This window comes from Eutrema salsugineum, unplaced genomic scaffold (genome assembly GCF_000478725.1).
Source record: "Eutrema salsugineum unplaced genomic scaffold, Eutsalg1_0 scaffold_13, whole genome shotgun sequence".
Lineage (NCBI taxonomy): Eukaryota > Viridiplantae > Streptophyta > Magnoliopsida > Brassicales > Brassicaceae > Eutrema > Eutrema salsugineum.
Window position 1 is genome coordinate 7,882,816 of NW_006256885.1, and position 24,749 is coordinate 7,907,564.

At 37.2% G+C, this 24,749-nt stretch overlaps 8 protein-coding genes across 10 annotated transcripts; 7 read left to right on the forward strand and 1 right to left on the reverse strand.

Annotated features, from left to right (window-relative positions):
* The first annotated feature begins 1 nt into the window (after position 1).
* Positions 2–3,163, forward strand: LOC112081418 (pentatricopeptide repeat-containing protein At3g05340). The gene is made up of 3 exons (XM_024159248.1): positions 2–2,617; positions 2,797–2,877; positions 3,099–3,163. The coding sequence occupies exon 1, from the start codon at positions 223–225 to the stop codon at positions 2,206–2,208; it is 1,986 nt and encodes a 661-aa protein (XP_024015016.1). The 5' UTR covers positions 2–222; the 3' UTR covers positions 2,209–2,617; positions 2,797–2,877; positions 3,099–3,163.
* On the forward strand, positions 2,182–3,977 carry LOC18024196 (chaperone protein dnaJ C76, chloroplastic). Its single transcript, XM_024159249.1, has 7 exons — positions 2,182–2,617; positions 2,797–2,877; positions 2,954–2,991; positions 3,099–3,178; positions 3,307–3,387; positions 3,472–3,580; positions 3,668–3,977. Exons 1-7 carry the CDS (start codon positions 2,414–2,416, stop codon positions 3,804–3,806), a joined length of 732 nt encoding a protein of 243 aa, XP_024015017.1. The 5' UTR covers positions 2,182–2,413; the 3' UTR covers positions 3,807–3,977.
* Positions 3,978–4,644: 667 nt separating this feature from the next.
* LOC18024197 (probable microtubule-binding protein TANGLED) lies at positions 4,645–7,223 on the forward strand. Its single transcript, XM_006408025.2, has 4 exons — positions 4,645–4,955; positions 5,488–5,630; positions 5,747–5,805; positions 6,037–7,223. Exons 1-4 carry the CDS (start codon positions 4,866–4,868, stop codon positions 7,200–7,202), a joined length of 1,458 nt encoding a protein of 485 aa, XP_006408088.1. The 5' UTR covers positions 4,645–4,865; the 3' UTR covers positions 7,203–7,223.
* Positions 7,224–7,747: 524 nt separating this feature from the next.
* LOC18024198 (cyclin-P3-1) lies at positions 7,748–8,633 on the forward strand. The gene is made up of 3 exons (XM_006408026.2): positions 7,748–7,973; positions 8,071–8,313; positions 8,411–8,633. Exons 1-3 carry the CDS (start codon positions 7,801–7,803, stop codon positions 8,631–8,633), a joined length of 639 nt encoding a protein of 212 aa, XP_006408089.1. The 5' UTR covers positions 7,748–7,800.
* A 1,740-nt stretch (positions 8,634–10,373) lies between these two features.
* On the forward strand, positions 10,374–12,517 carry LOC18024199 (O-fucosyltransferase 23). Its single transcript, XM_006408027.2, has 2 exons — positions 10,374–10,505; positions 10,910–12,517. The coding sequence occupies exon 2, from the start codon at positions 11,048–11,050 to the stop codon at positions 12,362–12,364; it is 1,317 nt and encodes a 438-aa protein (XP_006408090.1). The 5' UTR covers positions 10,374–10,505; positions 10,910–11,047; the 3' UTR covers positions 12,365–12,517.
* Positions 12,518–12,664: 147 nt separating this feature from the next.
* On the reverse strand, positions 12,665–15,807 carry LOC18024200 (mitochondrial Rho GTPase 3). The gene is made up of 12 exons (XM_006408028.2): positions 15,596–15,807; positions 15,353–15,485; positions 15,088–15,237; positions 14,784–14,960; positions 14,442–14,696; positions 14,153–14,224; positions 14,005–14,060; positions 13,820–13,901; positions 13,526–13,737; positions 13,108–13,444; positions 12,843–13,023; positions 12,665–12,749 (listed from the first exon to the last, which is right to left on the reverse strand). The coding sequence occupies exons 1-12, from the start codon at positions 15,805–15,807 to the stop codon at positions 12,682–12,684; spliced, it is 1,935 nt and encodes a 644-aa protein (XP_006408091.1). The 3' UTR covers positions 12,665–12,681.
* Positions 15,808–18,795: 2,988 nt separating this feature from the next.
* On the forward strand, positions 18,796–20,717 carry LOC18024201 (protein YIPF1 homolog). The gene is made up of 6 exons (XM_006408029.2): positions 18,796–19,009; positions 19,127–19,166; positions 19,505–19,585; positions 19,690–19,879; positions 19,982–20,249; positions 20,340–20,717. The coding sequence occupies exons 1-6, from the start codon at positions 18,950–18,952 to the stop codon at positions 20,544–20,546; spliced, it is 846 nt and encodes a 281-aa protein (XP_006408092.1). The 5' UTR covers positions 18,796–18,949; the 3' UTR covers positions 20,547–20,717.
* A 477-nt stretch (positions 20,718–21,194) lies between these two features.
* Positions 21,195–24,592, forward strand: LOC18024202 (filament-like plant protein 3). 3 transcript variants are annotated; one of them, XM_006408031.2, is made up of 5 exons: positions 21,195–21,495; positions 21,767–21,911; positions 22,091–22,256; positions 22,340–23,940; positions 24,079–24,592. In XM_006408031.2, the coding sequence occupies exons 2-5, from the start codon at positions 21,801–21,803 to the stop codon at positions 24,193–24,195; spliced, it is 1,995 nt and encodes a 664-aa protein (XP_006408094.1). In that variant the 5' UTR covers positions 21,195–21,495; positions 21,767–21,800; the 3' UTR covers positions 24,196–24,592. The 3 variants fall into 3 exon arrangements, with proteins under 3 accessions (XP_006408094.1, XP_006408093.1, XP_006408095.1); XM_006408030.2 differs by having other exon boundaries at positions 21,267–21,495; positions 21,723–21,911; XM_006408032.2 differs by lacking the exon at positions 21,195–21,495 and adding an exon at positions 21,511–21,663.
* Positions 24,593–24,749: the final 157 nt, after the last annotated feature.

A 24,749-nucleotide genomic window follows, 5' to 3' on the forward strand; every position in this document is an offset into this window, starting at 1 on the left:
TTCTCGAATTAACACAAGTACATCTTCTCCAAAGGCTAAAATTCAAACACAAAGATCTCTTGAGCAGTTGAGCTACAATTCAAAACCTTAACTTTGTGTTACTTCAAAATTCACAGTCGAGTACTCGACTCTGCTTCGTAGTTAGTCTCTGTCTCTTCGTGGAGAGGAAATTAACTTCTGTCGCAAACTGCAAAGTAGCGTTTGCATACGGAGTTTTGGTGAATGAATTCCAGATGGATGATTCAGAAACTGACCTCTCACCTTCCTTCTTTCTTGTCTACCGTTTTGTGCCCTTCGAAAATCTTAATCCGGCAGAGCCCAAATTGCCAAGTCTCGACTTTTCTCCTCAACCATGTCGATATTAGTCGTCTGTTATCCATCTGCGGGAAAGAAGGCTGCTTTCCTCATCTGGGTCCTTGTATCCACGCCTCCATCGTCAAGAATCCTGAGTTTTTCGAGCCCGTAGATGCTGATATCCATCGAAACGCTCTAGTTGTTTGGAACTCTTTGCTCGCTTTGTATGTCAGACGTGGAAAGTTAGTTGATGCGCTCAAGTTGTTCGACGAAATGCCCATAATAGATAATATTTCGCAGAATACAGTTTTTAGTGGGTTTCTGAGGAACAGAGATATCGCGTCTGGGTTTGTACTTCTTAAACGAATGCTTAGGTCGGGTGGGTTTGATCAAGCAACCTTGACGATTGTTTTATCAGTCTGTGATTTACCAGAATTCTGTTTGGTGACCAAGATGATTCACGCTTTGGCTATTTTAAGCGGTTATGACAAGGAAATTTCCGTGGGGAACACATTGATCACATCCTACTTCAAATGTGGATGTTCGGTTTCTGGGAGACAGGTTTTTGATGAGATGGTACAAAGGAATGTCATCACTTGGACGGCTGTGATCTCGGGTCTCATACAGAATGAGTTACATGAAGATAGTCTAAGATTGTTTAGTTTGATGCGTAGAGGATTGATTCATCCAAACTCAGTAACTTTTTTGAGTGCTCTATCTGCTTGTTCAAGTTCACAGAGGATAATGGAAGGGCAACAGATTCATGCTCTTTTGTGGAAACTTGGGATTGGATCAGAGTTGTGCATTGAGAGTGAGCTAATGGATATGTACTCTAAATCTGGAATCATTGAAGATGCGTGGAAGATTTTTAAGTCCACAGAAGAAATTGATGAAGTTTCAATGACTGTCATGTTGGTTGGTTTAGCACAAAATGGGTTAGAGGAAGAAGCCATACATTTCTTCACTAGAATGCTTCAAGCTGGTGTAGAGATTGATGCAAATGTAGTCTCAGCTGTTCTTGGCGTTTCGTTTGTCGATAATTCTTTGGGTCTAGGCAAGCAGCTGCATTCTTTGGTTATCAAACGAAGATTCTCCGATAACACCTTTGTTAATAATGGACTCATTAACATGTACTCGAAATGCGGAGATCTGACTGATTCACTCAGCGTCTTTAGAAGAATGTCAAAAAGGAACTACGTTTCATGGAACTCGATGATTGCATCATTTGCCCGCCATGGTCACGGGTTAGCTGCCTTGAAACTATACGAAGAAATGATGATGCAAGACGTGAAGCCCACAGATGTTACCTTTTTGTCACTACTTCATGCTTGTAGTCATGTAGGGTTGATCAATAAAGGCCAAGAACTCTTGAAGACAATGCAAGATGCCCATGGAATCGAGCCCAGGACAGAGCATTATGCCTGTATCGTTGACATGTTCGGTCGAGCTGGTTGTCTAAAAGAAGCAAAGAGCTTTATAGAATCATTGCCTATGAAACCTGACCGTCTGATTTGGCAGGCATTGCTTGGTGCCTGTAGTTTCCATGGTGACACGGAAATAGGAAAATATGCAGCTGAACAGTTGTTTGAGACAGCACCGAATAGCCCAGCCGCTCATATTTTGATGGCCAACATATACTCATCAAGAGGAAAGTGGAAGGAGAGGGCAAAGACGATCAAGAGAATGAAAGCAATGGGAGTGACTAAAGAAACAGGCGTAAGTTGGATTGAAATCGAGAATAATATACACAGCTTCGTTGTTGAAGACAAATTGCATCCACAAGCAGAGGCTATATACGATGTTCTGTCTGAATTGTTTCCTGTTGTGGTAGATGAAGGTTACAGACCTGATAAGAGGTCTATTCTACATTATACAGAGGAAGCCAAAATGGATACAGCTATTAGAGCTCCTTAATACCTTCTCTCTACATGAATACATAACTCAAGAATCCAAAAATTCCATCGAGTCTGTGACGGTTGATTTCGGTAGTTGAAGACTCTCTAGCTGAGACAGAAGCTTTATGTCTTCTCTCTTTTCCTTAATATTTTGACAATTGTCTGGTCATCAGTTAACGCCTCAAAAGGACAAACTTCGAGGAAGAGAGAAGTTAATAGATACAATGGAATGTCTTCGCGTATTTGCTTCGATACCTAAAATCTCTTTCTTCTCCGATTCAAGAAACGTTCCAGCTCCCACGCGATTCATCCCCAGTTGCAGAGAGAGAAGTAGAGAAGATTCACTCTCCAGCTCTTCACCGTACTCTGTACTCGGCGTAGATCCAAGCTGCTCATCTTCCGAGCTTAAGGCAGCTTTTCGTGCCAAAGTATGAATCAAAGAATAAAAGTCTTTACTTTTCTTTCTGCAAAGTAAATTCGTTTTGATTGTATTCGTAAATTGGTTCTGCGTTGTTGTCTTCTTCTCTACTTATTGCCTTATTTTTATTTTTTATTTTTTGGAATTCCATATGTCTCGGTTTTATTAACTACTTTGCCTTCTGTAAAGGTGAAACAATATCATCCAGATGTTAACAGAGAGGGAGGCAATTCTGATATTATGATCCGTCGCATAATCCAGGCATATGAGGTACTAAATCTTGTTCTACAATTGTGTAAAGATTTGGTCATCATTAACAATATCTCAATAATACTTTCGTTTGCAGATGTTAACAAACTATAGCCGATCAGAGATAATTGAAGGGTTTTTACTCATAATACTCTTTCAGAAAATTCTACAAAATAGTAATGGTTTTGGAATGTGACTCAGAACAACCAATTAATGTTTTTTTCCGTGGATCGCATTGGCAGAGAATGCTTAGACCCTTTTGACCATCCAGAGTGCGAGGCACTTGATGTGTTTGTGAATGAGGTCCTCTGTGTTGGAAAAAGTACCAAACTTTCTTTCTCTTCCTTGGATTTAGTTATCTCTTTCAGTTGCCATTTCTCCTTGACCATCTTTTCGAAGAAGTTCGGAACACTTGTGTTGATATGTAGACACGTTTCTCTCCAACTGCAGGGTGTTCGTACCCATGTTTTAAAACAGCTCCGCAAGTCTTCTCATGTGCTTCAAATGGAACAGCTCGAGCAATGTCTCAAGGTCTGAATGATTCTGCTTCCTCCATATTAGCCTTCTACATAGCTCCATTTCTTTTAATAATTTAACTGGTATGTATATGACCAGGCCATGGGGAAGATTACCGCTTACAGTCTGCAGTTAACCAGTGCCCGAGAAACTGCATACATTACGTCACACCTTCACAGAGAATTGTTCTAGAAGAGTTACTAGACAGGTATATCTGCTTCTCTCTACCTCCTTGGGATTTTCTCTGTGCTTGTGAATGGGTCACTCACTAGTCTACGTATTGTTCAAATTGCAGTGTTTTGGACAAACCTTATGATTGTTCCGCGGAGGCAGAGTTGCTGTATGCTCTTATAGTCAAAGCCCAGTTTGAGAACAATCGGAAGCCAAAGAAGAAGCAACCTAAATCTTCTAGCAAAAATGTAGAGTGGTTCTGAAGTTATAGTTCCCGCCTATTTTCTAGTAACTGCTGTTACGGTTCTAAGAGCTCCACCTACAAACTGAGCGAATTAGGTTTTTCTTTCTTAGGCAAAATGCATTATTGACCTGAATCTGTAACAGCTCCTTCCAACTGAAAAATGAAAACAGAAGCGATCAATGTGTATGAAGAGGCTAGCCTGACCAATACTCTCACACTGAAAATCTGAAAGCTATAGAGTTGAAGCTGAAGAAACTATATGATCTCTTCTGGTCATCAGTAGCCAAAAAAAAAGTTAAGACTTCCTCATAATCCATTTTCACAAAAAGATTTTTTTTAAGAAAAGTTCTGAATTGAGGAAACTAATGAACGAACATTGAATCAAATTCAGCGCTTTTCTTCATCATAGTCAAGATTCACATGGGTGGACCCAAGTGCAAGGAACTAACTATGACTGTAGGTTTTTATTAAATATCTTAAATGTTAAGAAGGCCCAAAGCTAAAAGATCTAAGAACCTAAGCCCGGGCCCAATAATGAATCCAAATTATTATTGAGTATTGATTGATATTTTTTACTTTTTCAATATCGATTTAAAACTGATAATTAATCACTTTTTGCGTAATCAAACACTCTAAAACGGCTTATGTAGCCCCACATGCCACTAATTTCCCCTCAATTTAGTTTGAAGATTAAAGAGGTAGAATTGGCATACAAATAAAAGGTAGCCGTTATGTGTAAATAGACCGTTGGGACCAAAGAACGAAAAAAATTAAATAAATAAAAAATAATAACGAAAGATCCGTTACGAAAATAAACCCCTTTATCCGCTCTCCTTCTCTCATGTCTCGTGCCTGTTTGACTTTTCGTTCAGACATTCATCCACCAATTAGACAGAATACCAATTCGAAGCTGAAGATTCTTGTCTGAAAGTCAGAGAGAACAAGAGAGAGATCTGGGTTTCTGAAAACTCTTGTGAGAATCTCATGGGTTTTGCTACAAAAGTTTGAGCTCAACCCAGTTTCTAATTGTGAAGCCATAGAGAAATTTTGGGTAATTTAGTGAGAGTTTAGGAGAAAGATGGTTGCAAGAACCCCACAAAAGCAGAGGAAAGTGGCGATTGTGGCGCCTCCTCTCAACTCAGATCTTCTCAGGGAAACAATCAGCAAGGTATTAGTCCAATTTAATTACTTAAGTAGCATAAAGTTTACACCTTTTTTATATAAATAGATCTTACCAGAATTTGCAAACGCTCCAATTCTCAGGCTCCTTCCCATTATGTTTGAAACTTTACTTAATTAGACCAATAATTGTACCCACTGCCAATAAAATTGTCTATTGTCTGGCCCCAAGTTGAAAAGATGTTTCTTTAAATTGATTATAAGTAATGGGCTTTCATTTCTAAAGGATCTTATTTTAGTTTCCACCATTGATGGGATCTTCTTGATACCTGAGGAACATACAATTTTATCTTCATTCTCTCAGCTACAAGACAATTTAGGCTATGACTTAGATTTTTGGGAATTAACACCGGACGGCGATTGAGCTGAATTATATTTTTTAACTTTATAGCTTTATCTCTCTCAGCTAGAAGGACAATTTCGTGGGTCAATTTAGGCCTTGAGTTAGATTTTGGGAATCTAACATTGGAGGGCTTTTTAGCTGATTTTTGAAATAAAAAATTTTGCTATGAAATGTGAAGGTTGACAAATGTATGGAAAGACTGCAAGAGCTACAATTCACAATAGCAGGAGGAAACAAAGTTGTCTCTGGTGTGAACCTCAGCCCTCGAAGTACCAGAACTTATTTGAAGACCAGCCTTAGATGCAAGCAAGAAACTTTAAGGTAAATCCAGAAGATACAAAACCCAAACTGTTACTTACACTAATATCGGTGTTGATCCAAATTCAGAAATGTCTTCTCGGGTTTTTAAACTCCCAAACTGATAATCATTTTTGTAGGATCAAGAATGCTACTAATAAGAGATCTCCAATAGGAAAGTTTCCAGCTTCCTCACCAGGTGAATCTCACTCCCTCTCTCTTTCTCACACACACACACACACAAGCATTAGGCATAAGAGATCATACCACAGGCTGTAAAAGATAGTTGATTATGTTTGGTAATGTTGGAGAATTTTCGCTAGATTTCTATTCAACTGTAGATTCTCGTATTCAAAGCCTCTGTGTTTCGCCAAGTTAGTCTTAATTTCCGTAGATTGTTCAATGGTTAATCTTTTTTTGTGTAATCCAGGAGACTGGAGGAAAATGTCACTCCCAGCAATGCTACTAGGAGAGACCGTAAATGAAATCTTACAAGCCTCACAAGTCACAAGAGACATTGTAGATGCCCTTGCACCAAAGAAGAATAGAAAGTCCAGGAGATCAACAATGCCAGAAGAAGGCGATGGCCCTAAAACACCTGAGATCCAACAGAAAACTCGGGAACCGAACCCTGAAACTGTCAGCAGCAATATCAAAGCGAGAAGGAAGAAAGAGAAGCAGAACAAGCGATCAGAGTCAGATTCTTCTCCGTCTATACAAAGAGCTCGTTCAAGAATTGTGTTCAAAGTCGTCTCTCCACAGACAACAGCAGAGAAGAAGGTTCATCAAGTAAAGGGCAATGGTGAGAATAGTTTTCGGCATTTGGCTAACAGGGTTTCGCCAAAGCACAAACCTTGGGTTAAAAAGGCGGTTCTTTTTCCGAACCCTCTGTTTATTTCCGGTTCCTCCACACAGCAAGCTAAGTTCAGTAGAACAATGTCTCCGGTCATAGCCAGAAATGACATAACCAGTAGCAAGAACAATAAGGAAACGCCGCACAAGTTCTTGATCAAATCTCCTTCCACATCAGCATCGAAGTTTCAGGTCAAGATCAAGAAGAGCCCACCTAAAGTCTCGGTTTCTCCTACCAGAAACGGAAGCAACATGGCTCGGAGGTCGCCTAGAGGATCCAGGTCTCCTACAAGAAGCGTTAGCTTGGGAAAGAAGTCGCCTACAGCATCGATTTCTCCTATTAAAAATTTGGGCAAGAAGTCCCCAAAGCTATCAACCGCTGCGAAGCTCAGAAGATCATTTACTCCTACGAGAAATGGAAGTAGCTTGGCCCGTAAGTCGTCCATTTCTCCGAAAAGAGTCACGCTTCAAGCATTTATCTCTCCGGCAAGAAATGGTAACTTGGGAAAGAAGTCACCCAAACCTTCGATCTCTCCGACTAGGGTGGGCAAGAAGACGCAGAAGCTATCAACTGCAGCAAAGCTCAGGAGGTCATTTTCGCCATCAAGATTAGCGATGAGGTTGGTGTCTCCATTGAAGAACAGGAAAAGTGTTGGGAAGTGTGATGAAGATGATGAGATGGTGGCTGGATTGAAACAGCGTCCAGTTTTAGTTCCTAAGAGATTCTCGATGGGGAGAGTCTAATAAGAGAGAGTTTGAAATTGAAATAAGATTTTAGTATTTAAAAACAAAAATTTATCTGTAATTTAAATATGAAATACGTTCTTTTTCTTCTCTTTCACAAATCAAACAAGCCCATTCTTAGTTACAAATTGAGTTATGACACCACATCAACACCATAAAATCATTATGAAAAAATTATAGTTAATTACTTTCCATGGAAAAATTGACCCCAAAAAAAACAAGATAAAAAAACTTTCCATGGCACTTTTCGAGTGCTATCTAAAGCCAGTAGGCAACATCACCAATTCCATAAAATTTGGCTATCAATTAAGCAATTAGGCTTAGCTTGACTACATGGTTCTATGGACAAACTATGGCTAATTGTCCATAAGAAAACAATCGCGGGGCCCACGAAAACCCTCCACACAATAATACACTTATTGGAGCAATACACGACACGTTACTTTCCCTCAAAGCAAAGAATCTAAAGTTGCAAAACTTTAACAAAAAGCTTGGACTTTGCTTCTCCCCTTCCATTTCCACTCTCTTGTGCTACCTCAAGCCAACAATACAACCTGGAAGATTATTAAAGCCCTCTCAAATCGTCTTCAACACATTGATGGAAACTTCTAGAAACATCACCAACTCATCGCTCTTCCAATGGTTAGGTCTTGTAGAAGATTCTGATCAGCCTTCTAGCTCTACCCCTCCTAGAGTCATCACTCTTCTCGCTTCAGTTCTTGAAAAGATGATTCAAAAGAACGAAAAGCCATTCTACGCAAGACACAAAACGTGAATTCCGTTTGTCAATATGTAAAATTGATGAGATTTCTCTTATATCGTTTCTCTATTCTCCGATCTCATGTTTGAATCTCCTGGCGAACGACAGGGACGAAGAGATCAGTATGTTCCATGGCTCAAGAGAACCATCAATGACCATTCATCGTTACACAGAGAGAGTCCACAGGTACGCTCGGTGTAGCCCTGCGTGCTTCGTTGCGGCCTTTGCTTACATCCTGAGGTATCTACAAAGACCAGTGGCTACAAGAATGACTCGTCGTCTCACATTACTCAACGTTCATCGCCTTCTCATCACCAGTATCTTGGTCGCAGCCAAATTCTTGGACCGCAAGTTAGTATCTTCTTAATTAGACCTAAAATTTCATCATCTCTATTTAATTATTATAACAAGAGTTTGTTATCTTGTTTTTTTTTTTCCTTGAATTTAGGTGTTATAACAATGCGTATTACGCAAAAATCGGAGGTGTGAGCACTGAAGAGATGAATAGGCTGGAGAGAACGTTCTTGTTCGATCTTGATTTCAGGCTAAATATTACACCGGAGATGTTTGAGAAATACTGTCTCATGTTGCAGAGAGAAAATGTGCCTTGTGATTCAAGAAAACTTAGAACAGTTCTTGGAGAGATAGCTTGTAGCTGCCAAGCGATTTAATAAAACAAAACCCAGGAAAAAAAAATCATTGCTTACATCTTCTTTTCTTCACTTTGTTTTTAAACTAGAGTTTTCACATGATTATTTGAAAAAAAAAAACAAAGCAATAAAAAGAAACGAACAGGAACTAAAATCTAATTACGTTTTGAGATCAAAACCATTCTTTTCTTGTTAAACAAGTCACATCTGCAGTATCAGTTAAACAATCTCTTCATTGAACCTCAAAAGCTAACCAAAAAAAATTGAAAGAGCAATCTTGATCCATTCGGATGGTCGGACTAAATTCGGGCTACTACGTTTGGGCCTGAGTTATGGTTAGCCCAAACCTTACGCAAAAATCGTCAGCGATTACCACACAAATTGATAAACAAGAACCCCGTCAAATCGTTCAAAATCCAATTAGAAGTGGTCTAAAGAAAAACCAAAGCCGATCAGGTCCAACCTGAATGTCGGATTTCATGCTCAGAAAAAATTGGCTCTAACTACATTATTGGATACATATACTGAAGCATAAAAAGGTGACCATGGTAAGGTTGGGTTTGTGACCAACTTCTCTAATATATAAGTATATATATATACGTATATATATATGTGTTGGGTTTTAGAATTTAATTGCATTTGAGTTTCCTCGTTGGTGCCATGTTGCAACGCATTAATGAAGATACTCTTTCTCTCAACCAAAATTAAAATACTTGCGCAGTATTCAACTCTTTTTTTTCTCTTAGCTGCATGCACATGGGTATTTCATTTTCAGCTCCTTTGGTTAGTGGTACGGTGGCCACTATGAATCTAATAACTAAAATCGACATTAATTCAAAAAAAATATTACTGTAATTTGTAAAGCAGCTTTGTTGACTTTCGGCAATGTAATAATTCCATCTTATTGTGTTGACTTGCGATGATAACGGGAAAAAAGAGCAAATAAAAGGGGAAGGAGCAAATGGAAAGCGTCTAAACGATGTCGTATTATGATAATTTCATTACTGTGTAATGGTTGTTCCTGTGAATCCTGTCCATGTGATCCTGAATATAATCAAAATGGAACCGGTTGATCAATTTCAGTAGCTTCTATATGTTGTCAGTGTGATTGTGTGAAACCATCTCTTGTGAATGAGTAATGTTGTGATCTCGTAAATTTGAAACTTTATTATTGAATTGTTAGATTCTTATGTTATAGCATTTTTAAACGTTTTTATGTATGACGAGATCTCATTTTAAAGATTTTAAGGTCCTTGTTAAATCTAGGGAATCTAACAGTAAAAATATTGATATTAAAAAAAAGGTTAGTTGAATGAGTTGTGAAATCGATAAAGAAACGAATATAGCGGCTTGTTCGATGCGATTATCAAAATAAGAAAGAAATCAGTAATTTATTTCCTCTAATGGTCGACAAAAAAGAAACATTTTTTTTAATGATAAGCGTTTCAATATTAGCCTACTAGGAACTAATAATTAGACTGAACGCGTGAACTTAAAAAATTATAGAGTCCAACAAACCCTCACCAGATTATCGAAATATTAAATTCAAATCTATACCAGTCTTTATTTTAGTCACACGATTTCTCTCTTCAAATCTTCCCTTCCTTTGTGGTTTGCAAGTTGTCACTTTGTCACTTGCAGTGACTACGATGGCTGAGGTTTATTTATTTATTTTATTAATTATTATTCTTTTTGATTCTCTCTTTGCTTTGCTTTACTTTAAAGCTTTCTCCAAAATTAATAAAAACACATATAATCCGTGTCTAATCCGTGATTCGAGCGATTTGATCGTCAATTTTCCTTTATTTTCTATTCTGGGCTTATGGGTCTCATTTGTCTCTTCTTCACGATTTTGCCAGATTAGGGAAAACAAAACCAGAAATTAAAATAAAGGTGACCTTGTAATTTTGGCGTCGTCTTTCTTTCTCTGGGTTTTTAGTTTGCTTCTTTCTAAAATCTCCCTTTTTAGGCTTTATTCCTTCTGATTTTTCGCCTGCAACGTCGACTTAAAAAGTTGCGATTTAGATTAGAGTTCCGATCGATAAGAGATTCGAATTTCTGCACATCTGGGTTTCTTCTCCAGGGTTCTTATTTATCTCTCTTCTGCAGTCGATTTGCATGTCATTTTCTACGATTGATAAATCTCTCTTCTCCGACCCAGATTTCGTATAAAGTTTCAGTTTTTTTTTTTTTTTTTATGCCTTCTGGGTTCTTCTTTACCTCTTGCAATTGCATGCATGTTACTTTTGGGGTCTGATTACTGTATTTTATTGCTCTGATTTCTTCGATTCATGCAGGTTTCTGACACTATCGACCCAGATTTTGATTTTATCAGGAGTTTTGGATTTCTGTGTTGGAGAAGAAGGTGAATCTGAAGCGATCAGTAACAGCTGCCTTTCTCTCTCTCTCTCTCTCTCTCTCTCTCTCTCTATCGGATGAATTCTCCGTTGAGTTGCAAGACTCTGAGACTCTTTTCAAAATCGATTGCTTGCAAATGTCTTGTTCTTGTTGCTATAGCTCTGTTCTACAGAGCTCTGATGCTCTCTTACTCCCCAAGAAACGCTCTGAACAGTAGCTCATTGATTCTAGCCCGTTACATGACAGATTCCTCCTCAACCGGTGGAATCCGGACTGATAAGTTTCTCGAGGTTCCTCAGATCGTGTGGGGATTAAACAACCAGAAGATAGCTTTTGCCAGAGCTTGCTTGACGGCGAGAATGATGAACAGAACGCTTCTCATGCCTAGTCTAAGTGCTTCCTTGTTCTACAAGGAAGTCGATAAGCTTCGTCCGATTCCGTTTGATAAAGTGTTTCAGTTCGAAAGATTCAACTCTATGTGCAGCGGGTTTGTGCGGCTTGCTAGGTTCTCTGATGTTAGAAACAGAACACAAGTGTTTGATCTCGAGAAAGGTAGTGGAAGAAGATGGACAGTGGAGAGAGACTTGAAACAGTTGAAACAATCCGCAGGTAACGGATCAATCGATGAGTTTGAAGTGATCCGTATCATAGGGAAAAACCCGTTCTTGTGGCACGATCATTGGCCTGTAAAGGACTATGCTAAGGTCTTTGAGTGTATGGTTGTGGTTGATGAAATCGCAAGAGAAGCAGATATAGTTGTGATGAAAATCAGAGAAGCACTAGAACTCAGAACCGGAATCCAGAGTCCTATTCTTTTTGTTGCGGTTCACATGCGGATAGAGATAGATTGGATGATACATTGTAAGAAACTAGAGCAAAGAAAAAAGGTTTCAGAGATTTGTAGCAGTAAAAGAGAGATTATGGAGAGAGTAGGGAACATTTCCGGTTTAAAGACTCCAACGGTTCTTTACCTTGCGGTAGCGGATAGTCTCTTGGAAGAAAAAGAAGAGGATTCATCGGTTTTAACGGGTTGGAGAGACGGTTTAATACCTTTTGAGAAGAAGAAGCTTGGGGTTAAAGAGGAGATTTACGGCAAGTATTCGTATTTGATTCAGTCTGCTATAGATTACGAGGTGTGTTTAAGAGCAGATGTTTTTGTTGGTAATAGCTATTCGACTTTCTCTAGTCTCATTGTTCTTGAGAGGACGCAGAAGGCGAGAAGGTTAGGGTTTATGAGTTCTTGTGAAGATGGTGAAAACGAGTGGAGATCGTATGCTTATAATCTGGCTGGAGAATCAAAGGGAGTTCCAAGGAGATGGATGACGAATATGACTCATACGAACTTGCAAGCTATTAGCTATGGCTCTAACTCTGTTTCTTGTTCAAGTGGGTGAAATTATCATTTCAGAGTTAGTTTTTTGGTCGATCTTTTTATACAATTCGTTTATTGGTGGGGTACAAAGTTGTGTAGATTTTGATAGGAAAAGAAAAAAGGCAATGCTGAAATGTTCTTTTCTTCATTTTGTTTTTCAAACTTATGTCTTCTTCCGATAAATTATTGAGAGAGAAAGAGTAAGATCAATTGAAAACAATTCTTTACTTATTGAACAAGGCATCTATATGAAATAAACAACTTAAAACACAATCTCTTCATTCAAACCTCAAGAATTACAATGGAATTTGCAGGTCTGGATCTTTCTTCAACCAAGAATTAGCTCTGTTTTCTTCCGGCGTAGAGACGGAATGAAGCGAGCCCGACGATCAAAGCCGCACTCCCCACTGTTAAAGAAAGCATTTTGGGAATCCACAAATATCATGATGAGATACAGAAGCATTTGATCAAACATTTTGGAATCCAAGAACTGAACGTACTTGAAATCGCCATTAGAGATCTGTTGATTAGCTTGAAACTCCTTTTCTTCTTTGACTTAATCGCTGGAATACCCAAATGAGGATGCTCGGCCGAGGTTAAGATCTTCAGAAATAAGTTATCGAAATCTCTTAATTTGGAACTGATTGGTATTGGAGCTTCAATCCCTATATCTTGTGCAACCTGCAAAAACCAGTACATGACATATTATTTTAGTTTATTACTACAAACTTTTGATGATTATAATCAAAGAAAGATCAGTATTACTCTAGTGGACTCTTGAATAGCCATTGGGAATGAATCAAGATCAGTTTTTGCTGCAACCATTAGGCAAGGAAACTCGAAACCCGCGTCTTTGCTTGTGGCTGCAACCTCAGCAAGCAAATCAATGGCTCTCTTCCACGAAGACTCATCAGAAGAATCGTAAACGAAGATTGCTACATCACAAGCAGCCAATGATTCATCTGATAACAAGAATCCATCTTCTCGATATTGAATTTCCTTCATCACCAGAGTTTTCTTTGTATTTGCAGTCACTCTTACCATATTAACAGCATAATGTTCCTCATGAGCTGATCCATTTCTGTTCTCTTCATCGTATGACCTAAGATCATATAATCATGACATATATATTGTAACTAATCACTAAAACTAATCTCTTGAGATGGATTTAAAATGAACAGACCTTCCAATAAATCGATTGAGCAGTGCAGATTTTCCTGCATTATTGGGTCCAAACACAAAACACTGGACAACTTTTCTTTCGGAGTTTTGCTCCTTGCGATCTAGCTCTCTCCTCCTAGTAACGTGAATCGCTGAAGATGGATCATATGGGTATCTTATGTAAATCAAATACTCAAGACTCCTAGCTGGATCTATTAGTGTCATCAATGACCACTGCAAAGATTTAGGGAAAAAAATGTAAACTTTTGAAATGGGTTCCTCTTAAAACCGTTTGAAAGACTTAAGTTTTGAATACCAGTGAGAGGAAAGCTTCAAATGATAATCCTCCATTCTTAGTTATCTCTGCAGCATCCTTATAAGGAGCTTCGTTCCAAGGACTGTCATTAGTGATTCAAATCAATGGAATTACACAGAAGCAAATCAAAGGAAAACATTTTATAGTCACTGATCGGCGCGCTTTTGAAAATGAAAAAATGTTACCTTTCAGGTGAAGTTTGGAATAGATATCCCATCTCATGAGGTCCCAAGTTAGTAACCTGAGGAATTCAGATCTGATTTGTTTAAGAAATGTATAACTCTTACAAGTAATATATACCTAAGACATAAACTAGCAAAATAAAGACTTTACACCGTATTTATCGATAAGCTCATAGACGACTTCCCATAAGAATCTAATAGCTTTATCTGTCAGCTCAACACTCTGCACATTGACCAAAAAAAAAAAAAGAAGTGATTTCTGTTATTCAACGTTACTCTGTTTGTTGTTATATTGGAGGCGCTTTATATACAGAAGATACGGTTTACTCATGAGACTAACCGAACTAAATTTCCCGGTTTGACATAACCAACTCAATACAAATTTTTATCATCTAATAATGAAGCCAAAACTAATCATTTATATCTGCAGATTTTTTTACCTGGTCAGCCTCACGTTTGAATGATGAATAAGGAATCATATAATCTGCGAGTCTTAGGTCGTTTTTATACCCGAATTTTCGAAGTATAGTCCATAATGTTCTGATTCTTCCTTGTTCGATAAGATCTGTGCTTAGAAACAAGAAGCCATCCAAGGTGAGTCCTTTTTCAGTAGCTCCTTGTGGACACCGTACTTGCACAGATTTTCTTATTTCTTTACATTGAGAATGCGTCAATGGTTTATCGAAGCAGTGAACCTATACATTATTATATTTGCAACTTAGCTGTTGTATAGAAATACTTCACGATGAGACATATACATAAGAGGGGAAAAAAGAGGAAACCTGAATATCATTTAACTCGGCGTCATTGAGAATGAAATGCCTGTTATGGCTAGAGAGTCTAAATATACGTTTTAAGGCAGCGACACAGCGAGGCTTCAATGAATGTGTTTCTTGATCATATATTGGTCCTAGAGGATGAATAACCGCTTGTTGCGCATGGTTGAAAACATCTCGAGCCTACAGATCAAGCTTTTGATTGATCAGGATGGTCATTTTTCCATCACAAGAATAGAAAATTGACACGATGTGAATGTTCTTGAAATGCTTAAAAGTATAAGTTGATCTCACGCACAAGCCATGGGACCTGATTTAGGTCCTGAGCAGACCACTCGATAGATGTCTCGATCTCTCGATATTGTTGCATTATAGGTGTCGTTATTTGTTCAATGCTGATTTGATTATAAACCCCATTGACGTCAACTTTATAACCTGCCACTATGATAGGAACTCTCACCTGTTCAATATTAAAAGAGTCACAAGACAGAGTTGAATAAGAAAGATAACAAAATTTCAGGGGAATGAGCGTAAATTGATTGATGGAGACGAAGAAAGAAAGAAGAAACTAAAACCTCTAATTGTCGAAACAGAGGAAGCCAGTATTCACTCAAACGGTCAACAGTCTCCTGTCTATCGAATGCAAATGTTAAAACAATTGCATCTGCTTCCTTAACTTCCTTAATGACCTTTCCCTTATCTTTCGGTCTAGAGACATCAAATATTAAGCCATTTTCAAAATTCAGTTACCTCTGCCCTATCTAAAGAACAATATCAGAAATTTGATGTCAATGTATAGCATCAGAAGAAACATTTACCTTGAAGAAGTGTCGACAATGGTAGCTGGAATCGGGTCAGAGGATAATTCAGAAGGTAAATTGGTATGAGGTAACAGAGGAGGGACTTTTGAATGGAAAAAACCATCTGCTGCAGCCTTGATCAAACTTGATTTCCCAGTTCCCTTTTCACCAACCACAACAATTCGTATCGGTTTTAATGAGCCACGAGGTTCTCCAACACCTAGCCTCATCATCTGATTTTACAAACAAAATCATAATAAACAAACACTGATTATATAAGACATTTGAGAAAGATCTGAAACAGAGAAGGAGACTGAACAATGGCCAGTCTCAAATTACTAAGGATAACTTATAAAATGTAAGAGGCTCAAGAATCAATATTCAGGTTTCGTAAGTTAAAAAGGAGAAGAACTTATATACATCTCATGAGATGGAATTGCTGAAACAGAGGCTAAAACAGAGAAAGAGAGAGACTAGATGATCATACCAGATTCATACTTTTCAGAATAATTCAAGAGTCTCAGAATCAGTAAAAACTAAAGAACCTCGAAGATAAAAATGCAGATAAAAGCGGGATGGTAACAGAGCTTGTGAAGGATGAGAAAATTCAAAAGAAGAGAACGAAGCTTCTTCTTCTTCGTCTTCTTATTTCATTTCCTCTCTTGTTTATTTACTGATTAATTCCCAGTAAATTAGCCATGTGTCTTCTTAGTGAGTAGATATGTTTTTAACGGTGATATTGGCGTTTGTGGGCAAGGATCGACGGACGAGATCGAAGTTCTTGACGTGGATACAACTGGTTTTCTTTGTTCTGTTTTGTGTTTACCTTTTTTGGGGTTCAAAGCTTAAATTACCTGCATTAATTTGGATACCCTTTTCTTGAATAAAATAGATACACCCTTTCTTTGTTAATTAAATTTATTATACAAATGATTTAAGCATATAAATTACAATAAACTCATAAAATGGGATCAAATCTGGAGAACACAATAGATATATTGTTAGATTTGAATTTATTTAACTAAATAATTAAATGATACAATCATAATAAAAAGTACTCTTCGTATTTTGTATAATCTTACAGTTTTATTTATTAATACATTGCTAATAATATTTGTATGAATAAATATTTTTTTGAAAAAGTTGGCGCGTAATCTTATTACCCGCCATTTAACAAAACATTTCAACATTTCATTTAACCAGATAATTATCAAAGAAAAAATTCTGAAACTAATTACGAAAGAAAGTATATAATATCCTACAATGCTAATAATCATATATATATATAAATAATATGTTATTTAAAATTATCATTTTTACTAAATTCGTAACATAATTAAAAAAGATTAAAAAAAATAAATGATTATTTTTTGAAAAAGTTGGCGCCTAATCTCATTATCCACCATTTAACAAAATATTTCAACTTTTCATTTAACCAATTTAAAATAGTTATCAAAGAAAAATCCTGAAACTAATTATCAAAGAAGGTATATAATATCCCGCAATGCTAATAATCATATTTATAAATAATATGTTATCTAAACTTATCATTTTTACTAAATTTGTAACATAACTAAAAAAGATTAGAGTAATACCTTTTAAAAAATAAATAATTATTTTAAAATATTTTGCGCGTAATTTCGCTAACTTTCATGTAACAACATTTTAATCTTAAATGTAAACCATTTAAATTAATCACTAAACTATCCTAAAAATACCAAAAAAAATTCCAAAACTAATTAAAAAATAAAATACACACGCCGCAATACTAATAATTATATGAATAAATAATGTGTTATCCAAAATATCATTTTTTATTTATTTACCATTTAGTATTTTTAAAAAAATAAATAATATATTCAAGGGTAATTTTGCTAACCATCTATTAATAATATCTCAGTCTCAAATTTAAATCATTTAGATTAATCACTAAACTACTTCAAAATAAATTATCAAAAAAATGCACGACATATCAGAATAAAAATGAATATATAAACTAATAATAGGTATTATTTTTCCTGAAACCGTGACTAATCTTGTTGTCCATCCTCCAAAAATATTTCGAAATTAATTACCAAAAAATAGCCAAAAATATTTTCTTAATATAAATCCAAAATTAACTAATTAACCTAATCAACCTACAATAAATCCATCTTTTATTTTATTCAAATAAATAAATGTGTGTAGATTTCATTGTGGTGTGTCATTTCAATACCTTAACTTTTCATTCTTATCAAATAATTGTGGAGTTTGACTACTTATAATTGCTTGTTCTTCTTAGAAAACTTTCCTACATCGAATTTCTATACTCTTTTCATTTTTAACTTTTTGCTAATAGCAATAGGCTACTCTTGTGATATTTGAATGTACTGGAAAATAATGCGGTGAAAGTTAATCTCTTAGATCATCTGGTGGTGGTCAGTGTTCACCCATTATAAATTGCTAGGTAGATAACACCATGTCGTTTCTCTACAATGTTTGTTGAAGCATTATGTTTTGAACCCCCTACCTAGCATTAATCGCATTAACCATGTTCAAGTGTGACGTCTTGGAGCCAACATGATATTTTTGGTTTTAGTTTTTATTGCGATTGGACACAATGAGCATAACATGAGATCTAAGTCCATATAGAGAAGAAAACTCAACAACATAAAGAATATGTGACAGGTTTATACGCAAAGTTGGAAAGTGATTTAATACAAGCATTGTAGTACGTAGTTTTAATACAAGCATTGTAGTCGTTCTCGTTTCAAGAACAACGTTCTAAGTTTTGATTGTTTTGATCATATATAAAACGATGTAATAAAAACGTTTAATAAGATATGGATTAGTGAGCTTTATATCAGTAGTCTATGATGTTTGTTATATGACCAGTGCCGACTCAATTATTGGTGAAAACTCGGTGTGGTAGGAAAAAAAAAACCATGAATACATGTACTTTTCGTCTGTTACAAAATTTTGGATCTTTGAATATGGTAGATTTAAAAAATTTGGACTCTAAATCCAATGTAAAAGCACTTCCAACACATAGAGCGAGTTGGGATTTTCATATAAATATTGTGAAATTAAGGGTAACTCTTATTAAATTTGTAGTTTATTTTATTTTTTGTTAATTGTGTACATATTTGTTAACATGTTTTACGTACATCTATTTGTCAACGTTGAATATATTGAAAAGGAAAAATACTACTGAATAATGATGAATATAAAAACAATCTAGAGGGACGAAGCTTCTAAACAAGAAAGAGGGTTACGCTCTGGTTAGTGGTTCCCGTCAAATCCCATTGGACCGGACTTTCGAAGGCCAATTTCGTTCCTTAGAGAGAAAGAGCCACGAGACCGACGGAGAAGATCGGGAAGGAGGAGAGCAAGATGATGTCCGGCGGGAACTACACGACTATCGACAGCCAGAAAGTCTCTGGATCTGTTCCTGTAAGTTCTTCTATTAAAACTTTCTCGATCTCAATTGTTTCCACGAGTAATCTACGTTTGTGCGCGCACATACGATGACTCTCCCGATCTGATGTGTTTTGTTTGTGTCGATCGTAGTCTGTTCCAGATCCAGGCCATACCACCGTCAAATTCGCAGGTAACATTGTTGTATCTTCTCGGTTTCTGAGGTGAATTTGATAATAGAGCGTTTAGGAAAGAACTATTTGGTTTGGAATTATAGGCCCTTTTTCTCTCGTACGCAAGAGTATGTTGTTTTTAGCTAAGTAGAAAGAGATTTCAGTGCAATTCGTGTGTAGATTTTAAGGAAGAATCTCTAGTTTAAACAGATGAGGGTTTAGCGAATTGAAGATACGGGAAATCCTTTTTTACGGAGAAAGAGGAATCTTATAACTGCAAATGTTTCCTTTTGAAGTTTTGATTTGACATGGTTATGTTCATGTTAAGCCTGTGATTGAGGGATGCATTGTTTTGCAGAATCAAATCTACAAACCTTTCCTCCATCTGCTACTCAGGGGAAGATCTCTGGTGGTAGTAATCCCCCTCGTGATGCTGACGGTAGGATTGTCTGGAGCTTTTTTTCTGTATGAGAAAAGGTTTTACCAAATGTTAATCTTGTCGATTGAGGAATTTAGGATAATTTTGTATGTCACTCGGTGCAGATACATTTTCTGGGCATGGTAATGGGAGTTCAGATGAACCTCAGTCTGGTGGCTGGCTCCATAAATTCACTGTTGGTGCTTACAAGCCATTCTTTGATGTCGACACTTCAGATGTCGTAGAGAGACTCAAAGAATCTCTCTTCCCATTCCGTGGAACATTTACAGAGAAGACTGCCGATAAGCCTGACTTGTAAGAGCTGTGTCTTTCTTATCATTTTCAAGCCTAAGAGGGATTTGGTTTCTCAAACTTGGCCAAAGTACCTCAAAATTCGATAATTGGTTGTATTTGCAGGTATGGTCCATTCTGGATATGCACAACCTTGATTTTCGTGGCAGCATCTATCGGCACATTTGTCACATACATAGCACACAAATGGAAGAAACAAGAATGGAACTACGACATTAATCTGGTGACTTGGTCTGCAGGAGTGTTCTACGGCTATGTCACGATTATTCCTCTCGCACTATATGTCGTTCTCAAATACTTCTCTGCACCATCAGGCCTAGTCCAACTCTTCTGTCTCTACGGATATTCCCTGTTCATCTTTATCCCTGCATTGGTACCAAAATTTCTCCTTTTTTAAAAAATGTGTCTCATATTCTGAATATGATTAGACTTTTGACATTTTTACCTGTTTCTGACTCTGCAGTGCCTCTCGGTCGTGCCAGTGGAGATATTCAGATGGGTTATCGCGGGTGTAGCCGGGTTCATGTCTGCAACATTTGTGGCTTTGAACCTGAAAGCGCATATCAATTCTGCTGGAGAGAGATCGATCTTGATTATCGCCAGCATCTTTCTTTTGCAACTCGGGCTTGCGGTTGTGCTGAAGCTCTATCTCTTCACTGTCACCGTATGATTCGTAAAAGTTTTAGACCTTGTTTCTTTATAAGAACTAAAGGTAATGTTTTCTGAATATCTGTAGATCCGTAAACGTTTCCCCTCCTCAGATTTATCCAATTTTTGTACTGTTTTGGAAACTCAACTCCAGGAGGATTCCATTCATTTATTCACTTAGTGTAATAATAAATCGATTTATTGCTGCTGTGATGTTCAAACTTTCTCTATTATGTCACAACAATCGAAAAGAACAAGTGGAAAAACCTATTTGCTCCCTGACACGAAAAAAACATGTTTAATCAATCAATTAACAGCTAATTTGAGCCCCCAAAAAAGAAAGAAAATAAAGCTAACTTTTTATTGTTTTAGAAGAAATGAAGGTGAAAATTGAATAGAGTTGAAAGGACCCAGAAACTTCAATTCTAGAGGGTCTTACAAGATTTGTACGGATACGGCGATCTTCACAAATATCTTCGTTACTGGAATTTCTGACAATCTTGTAAATATTCTTCTTCTACATTGCGCCAATAAAAAACGCCCCTCTATATATTTGAATCATCTTCGATTTTTCTGTCTTTTCTTTTTCATATACAGTTTTTTATATCCGATAAATCTCTTTCTCCTATATATTCTTCCTTGTTGTGTAAAATGTTTGTTGTTTTTCAGTGTTTGGCTGTAATAGTAATGGCGAATTTCTCCACGGATAATTCTAAAAACAAAAAAAAAAATCAAAAAAAAAATGACAAGTATTTTTGCTACTTGGCGTTTTACAATTTTCCTTTCCACATTATCATCATGTGGGTCTCAATCATCGAGACTTCCACTTTTAATTTTTTTCCTTCTCTCTTATTTTTTTCTGTTAATAATTAATCTGGTCTTTTCTGAACATGGCCGTTGAATTTGATAGCCAGATTCACACTAATCTTCTTCCTTCAATTATTTCATCATCGCTTGGCGTGAGATTTGAGGTATGTTGTGTTAGGTGCCTTGTTACGTTTCTTAGTTTGTTCATCTTTTACATCTCAAGCAATCGAAATCACCCCCAACGCTTTCTCTTAATAAAAAGTTTAGACATTTGGAGAGAGACAGAGATATAGATTTTCTAGTTGGGTCTGATTTTTGTCAGAGAGTGAATTGTAAGTGAGATCAACAACAAATTTGCCCCACTTTATAATTAGTTTTTTTTTTTTTGTAGGTCGGGATTAAATTGGAGGTTAAAGCTGCGTTTTTTTTTTGCAGATGAGTTGGGTTTGAATGTTTGGTGGGTGTGGAAATGGACCGGAGGAGCTGGCTTTGGCGGAGGAAGTCATCTGAGAAAAGCCCCGGCGAGACAGAAAGTACAGGCTCTGCTTCTTCTCATTCTGAAAGATTCTCAGACGATCAGGTAACTTTTTGTTTTTAGTTTATGTAGCAATGCCTTTGTTTGATCTTTTTAATTCCATCGAAAGTTGGATTCACTGTGAGAGACTCTTTGTGAAGAACTTGATAGATTCTGTTGTGGTTTTCTATCAAATGGGTATTAGTTTGTGGCTCTAATGTATCACTTTGTTGTGTGAAACTCAGAGATCTCAATCACCGGAATTAATATCTAAACCTGTAACAAGAGAAGAAGAGGCAACGGCGGATATCAAGATTCTAACGGAGAGGCTCTCTGCAGCTCTTTTAGATGTCAGTTTAAAAGAAGACCTTGCCAAACAACATGCTAAAGTTGCAGAGGAAGCTGTCACAGGTTATTTTGTGTTTTCTTATAGCAAGAAATCGGATTCTTAGTTCTCTGCTTACTAAACGAATGTTTTACATGGCTTGATTTAGGTTGGGAAAAAGCAGAGAAAGAAGCTGCGGTTCTGAAGCAACAGCTTGATGCTTCTGTGAGCAAGGTCTCGGCTCTTGAGGATCGAAATAGTCATCTTGATAGTGCGCTCAAGGAATGTGTGAGGCAACTCTGGCAAGGAAGAGAAGAGCAGAATCAGAATATCGAAGAAGCTATAAACAAGAAATGCGCAGAGTGGGAAACTACAAAATCTGAACTTGAAGCGCAGATCAAGGAGCTCCAAGCCAGACTTGGAACTGAAAAAGAAGAGGTTGCTACTGCTTCAGTCCACGAAGACCTTTGCCCGAAACTTGAGGCTTTAGAGAAAGAGAACTCGGCTCTGAAGCTAGAACTACTTTCAAAAGCAGAAGAGGTCAAGATAAGAACTATTGAGAGGGACTTGAGCACTCAAGCTGCTGAATCTGCCAGTAAACAACAGTTGGAAGGGATTAAAAAGTTGACTAAACTTGAAGCGGAATGCAGGAAACTGAGAGCCATGGTTCGGAAATCTGTCAACTCAAATGAGATCAAATCTTCTTTAGGTAACCAATCAGACTTCTCCGGGAGGATCTCTTTTAGTGATAATGAAGTCCAGAGTCCCTCTGAGAGGAGTATTGTGCAGACTTCGATGGCTACTCCTTCAGTTGAAATCGGTTTAATGGATGATTTTCTCGAGATGGAAAAGCTCGCTGCTCTGCCGCCGCATTCTGAACCGGGAAGAAAACACTCAGTGAGTAACAAGGGATTAGGGAAACTTGAAGCACAGTCAAGCCAGCTAAAACATGAACTTGAAACCTCACTTCACAGAATTTCTGAGCTGGAGGAAAAAGTAGAGATGGTAGAGGTAGAGAAATTGCAATTGGAGATGGCTTTAAATGGATCACGAGAGCAAATTGAGGCATTACAGAGTCGATTAATGGAGACAGAAGGGAAGTTATCCGAACTAAAGAATCTGGAACCAGAAAACCAGGATCTAGAGTTGTCGTTGGGTGCATCGAGAAGGCAAATTCAGGATCTTCAAAGACAGCTAAACAAAGCACACGTGAATCTGTCAGAAGTAGAGACTACAAGAGCAGAAACCCAGGAACTAGAGTCGTTGCTGGGAGAATCTAGAAAGCAAATTCAGGATCTGCAAAAACAGCTAAACAAAGCACAAGTGAACCTGTCAGAACTAGAGACCATAAGAGCAGAAAAGCTGGAGCTGACCATATGTTTAAATGGGACAAAGAAGCATCTTGAGACGTCGCAAAGTCGGCTAAAGGAAACAGAGAGAAAGTTAACAGAGCTTCAAACTCTGCTGCGTCTAACAAAGGATGCAAAAGAAGCGGCTGAGGATGGTTTAAAAGCTGCAAACGCGAAAACAGAAGCAGTTGAATCAAGACTCAGAGATGTCGAAGCAGAAGCGGAATCTTTAATCTCAAAAATCGAATCTTTAGAAGAAATTACAGAAAAGGAACGTGCTTTATCAGCAAAACACATTTCAAAGTGCGAAGAACTGCAAGACGAAATCTCAAAACTAAAACACAAACTTGAGCATTATCAAGAAGCAGAGCCTGAGCCTAACCATGTGAAAGCTTTTGATGACGATTATAAGCTGAAGCAGGTTAGACTCTCTTCTCCTCTATGTGCAATATTACATAATACTTATCCATGGACATATACAGATACAGTATTAGAACACACGATGCATAAGGCAATAAAGCTCGTTTAAATCTCCCTCGTGACAATGTGGCAATTACAGGAGAAGGAATTGGCAGTGGCTGCCTCTAAATTTGCAGAGTGCCAAAAAACTATTGCTTCGCTGGGTCAGCGATTACAGTCACTTGCTACACTTGAAGATTTCTTAATTGAAACTTGAGAAAGGAGCTATCCGGTCAGAATCTTGATCTTTCCCATAAATGTAAGAAGAATCGGTAGACTCTGAGAGCTGAATGAGGAGCAATTGAATCGCTGCAAAAGAAACGTGGAATCCCATCAATGAAAACAAGTGTAGAGGACACGTGAATGGGAAGTAGTCTCTATATACATCAGAAAGTAAGACTAAGCCAAAACAGTGTTGAGATATCTATCGATAGAAACAAGGGAAAGAAAGAAAGAAAGAAAAATATAGTTTTTTCTTTCATTTGATAAATTATCCATTCAATTTCTATTGTTTTAAGATCAAATCAAATATCAACAGAAGTATGTGCAAGAAGCTGAATATGTAAAGGAAAAATATAGTGATCTGTAAAAAGTATTCCTCTTTCTTTTCCTTACATGTATCCTCCTCCTTAAATCCATCCACTTTGTTTTTTCTTTTTTCAAATGTTAATCAAAAGTCAAAAACCCAAAACTAAGATTGATTATCCAGAATGTTTTGGCTAAAATTTTTGTCCAACTATATGTGTATAGTGTCATGTATACATGCTTTCA

What these genes read in the sequence shown, in the direction of transcription:
- LOC112081418 (XM_024159248.1), top strand. Translation starts at nt 223, where the DNA reads ATGAATTCCAGATGGATGATTCAGAAACTGACCTCTCACCTTCCTTCT.
- LOC18024196 (XM_024159249.1), top strand. Translation starts at nt 2,414, where the DNA reads ATGGAATGTCTTCGCGTATTTGCTTCGATACCTAAAATCTCTTTCTTC. An exon ending in CGATCAGAGATAATTGAAGG is followed by an intron (nt 2,992 to 3,098) that starts GTTTTTACTCAT and finishes TCGCATTGGCAG; the next exon opens with AGAATGCTTAGACCCTTTTG. An exon ending in AGCTCGAGCAATGTCTCAAG is followed by an intron (nt 3,388 to 3,471) that starts GTCTGAATGATT and finishes GTATATGACCAG; the next exon opens with GCCATGGGGAAGATTACCGC.
- LOC18024197 (XM_006408025.2), top strand. Translation starts at nt 4,866, where the DNA reads ATGGTTGCAAGAACCCCACAAAAGCAGAGGAAAGTGGCGATTGTGGCG. An exon ending in TCAGGGAAACAATCAGCAAG is followed by an intron (nt 4,956 to 5,487) that starts GTATTAGTCCAA and finishes TGAAATGTGAAG; the next exon opens with GTTGACAAATGTATGGAAAG. An exon ending in GTTTCCAGCTTCCTCACCAG is followed by an intron (nt 5,806 to 6,036) that starts GTGAATCTCACT and finishes TGTGTAATCCAG; the next exon opens with GAGACTGGAGGAAAATGTCA.
- LOC18024198 (XM_006408026.2), top strand. Translation starts at nt 7,801, where the DNA reads ATGGAAACTTCTAGAAACATCACCAACTCATCGCTCTTCCAATGGTTA. An exon ending in TTCTACGCAAGACACAAAAC is followed by an intron (nt 7,974 to 8,070) that starts GTGAATTCCGTT and finishes GGCGAACGACAG; the next exon opens with GGACGAAGAGATCAGTATGT. An exon ending in GCCAAATTCTTGGACCGCAA is followed by an intron (nt 8,314 to 8,410) that starts GTTAGTATCTTC and finishes CCTTGAATTTAG; the next exon opens with GTGTTATAACAATGCGTATT.
- LOC18024199 (XM_006408027.2), top strand. Translation starts at nt 11,048, where the DNA reads ATGAATTCTCCGTTGAGTTGCAAGACTCTGAGACTCTTTTCAAAATCG.
- LOC18024200 (XM_006408028.2), bottom strand. Translation starts at nt 15,807, where the DNA reads ATGAGGCTAGGTGTTGGAGAACCTCGTGGCTCATTAAAACCGATACGA. An exon ending in CTGCTCAGGACCTAAATCAG is followed by an intron (nt 14,961 to 15,087) that starts GTCCCATGGCTT and finishes CTTGATCTGTAG; the next exon opens with GCTCGAGATGTTTTCAACCA. An exon ending in ATCTCTAATGGCGATTTCAA is followed by an intron (nt 12,750 to 12,842) that starts GTACGTTCAGTT and finishes TTTCTTTAACAG; the next exon opens with TGGGGAGTGCGGCTTTGATC.
- LOC18024201 (XM_006408029.2), top strand. Translation starts at nt 18,950, where the DNA reads ATGATGTCCGGCGGGAACTACACGACTATCGACAGCCAGAAAGTCTCT. An exon ending in TCCCCCTCGTGATGCTGACG is followed by an intron (nt 19,586 to 19,689) that starts GTAGGATTGTCT and finishes CACTCGGTGCAG; the next exon opens with ATACATTTTCTGGGCATGGT. An exon ending in TCATCTTTATCCCTGCATTG is followed by an intron (nt 20,250 to 20,339) that starts GTACCAAAATTT and finishes CTGACTCTGCAG; the next exon opens with TGCCTCTCGGTCGTGCCAGT.
- LOC18024202 (XM_006408031.2), top strand. Translation starts at nt 21,801, where the DNA reads ATGGACCGGAGGAGCTGGCTTTGGCGGAGGAAGTCATCTGAGAAAAGC. An exon ending in AAAGATTCTCAGACGATCAG is followed by an intron (nt 21,912 to 22,090) that starts GTAACTTTTTGT and finishes TGTGAAACTCAG; the next exon opens with AGATCTCAATCACCGGAATT. An exon ending in TGCAGAGGAAGCTGTCACAG is followed by an intron (nt 22,257 to 22,339) that starts GTTATTTTGTGT and finishes GGCTTGATTTAG; the next exon opens with GTTGGGAAAAAGCAGAGAAA.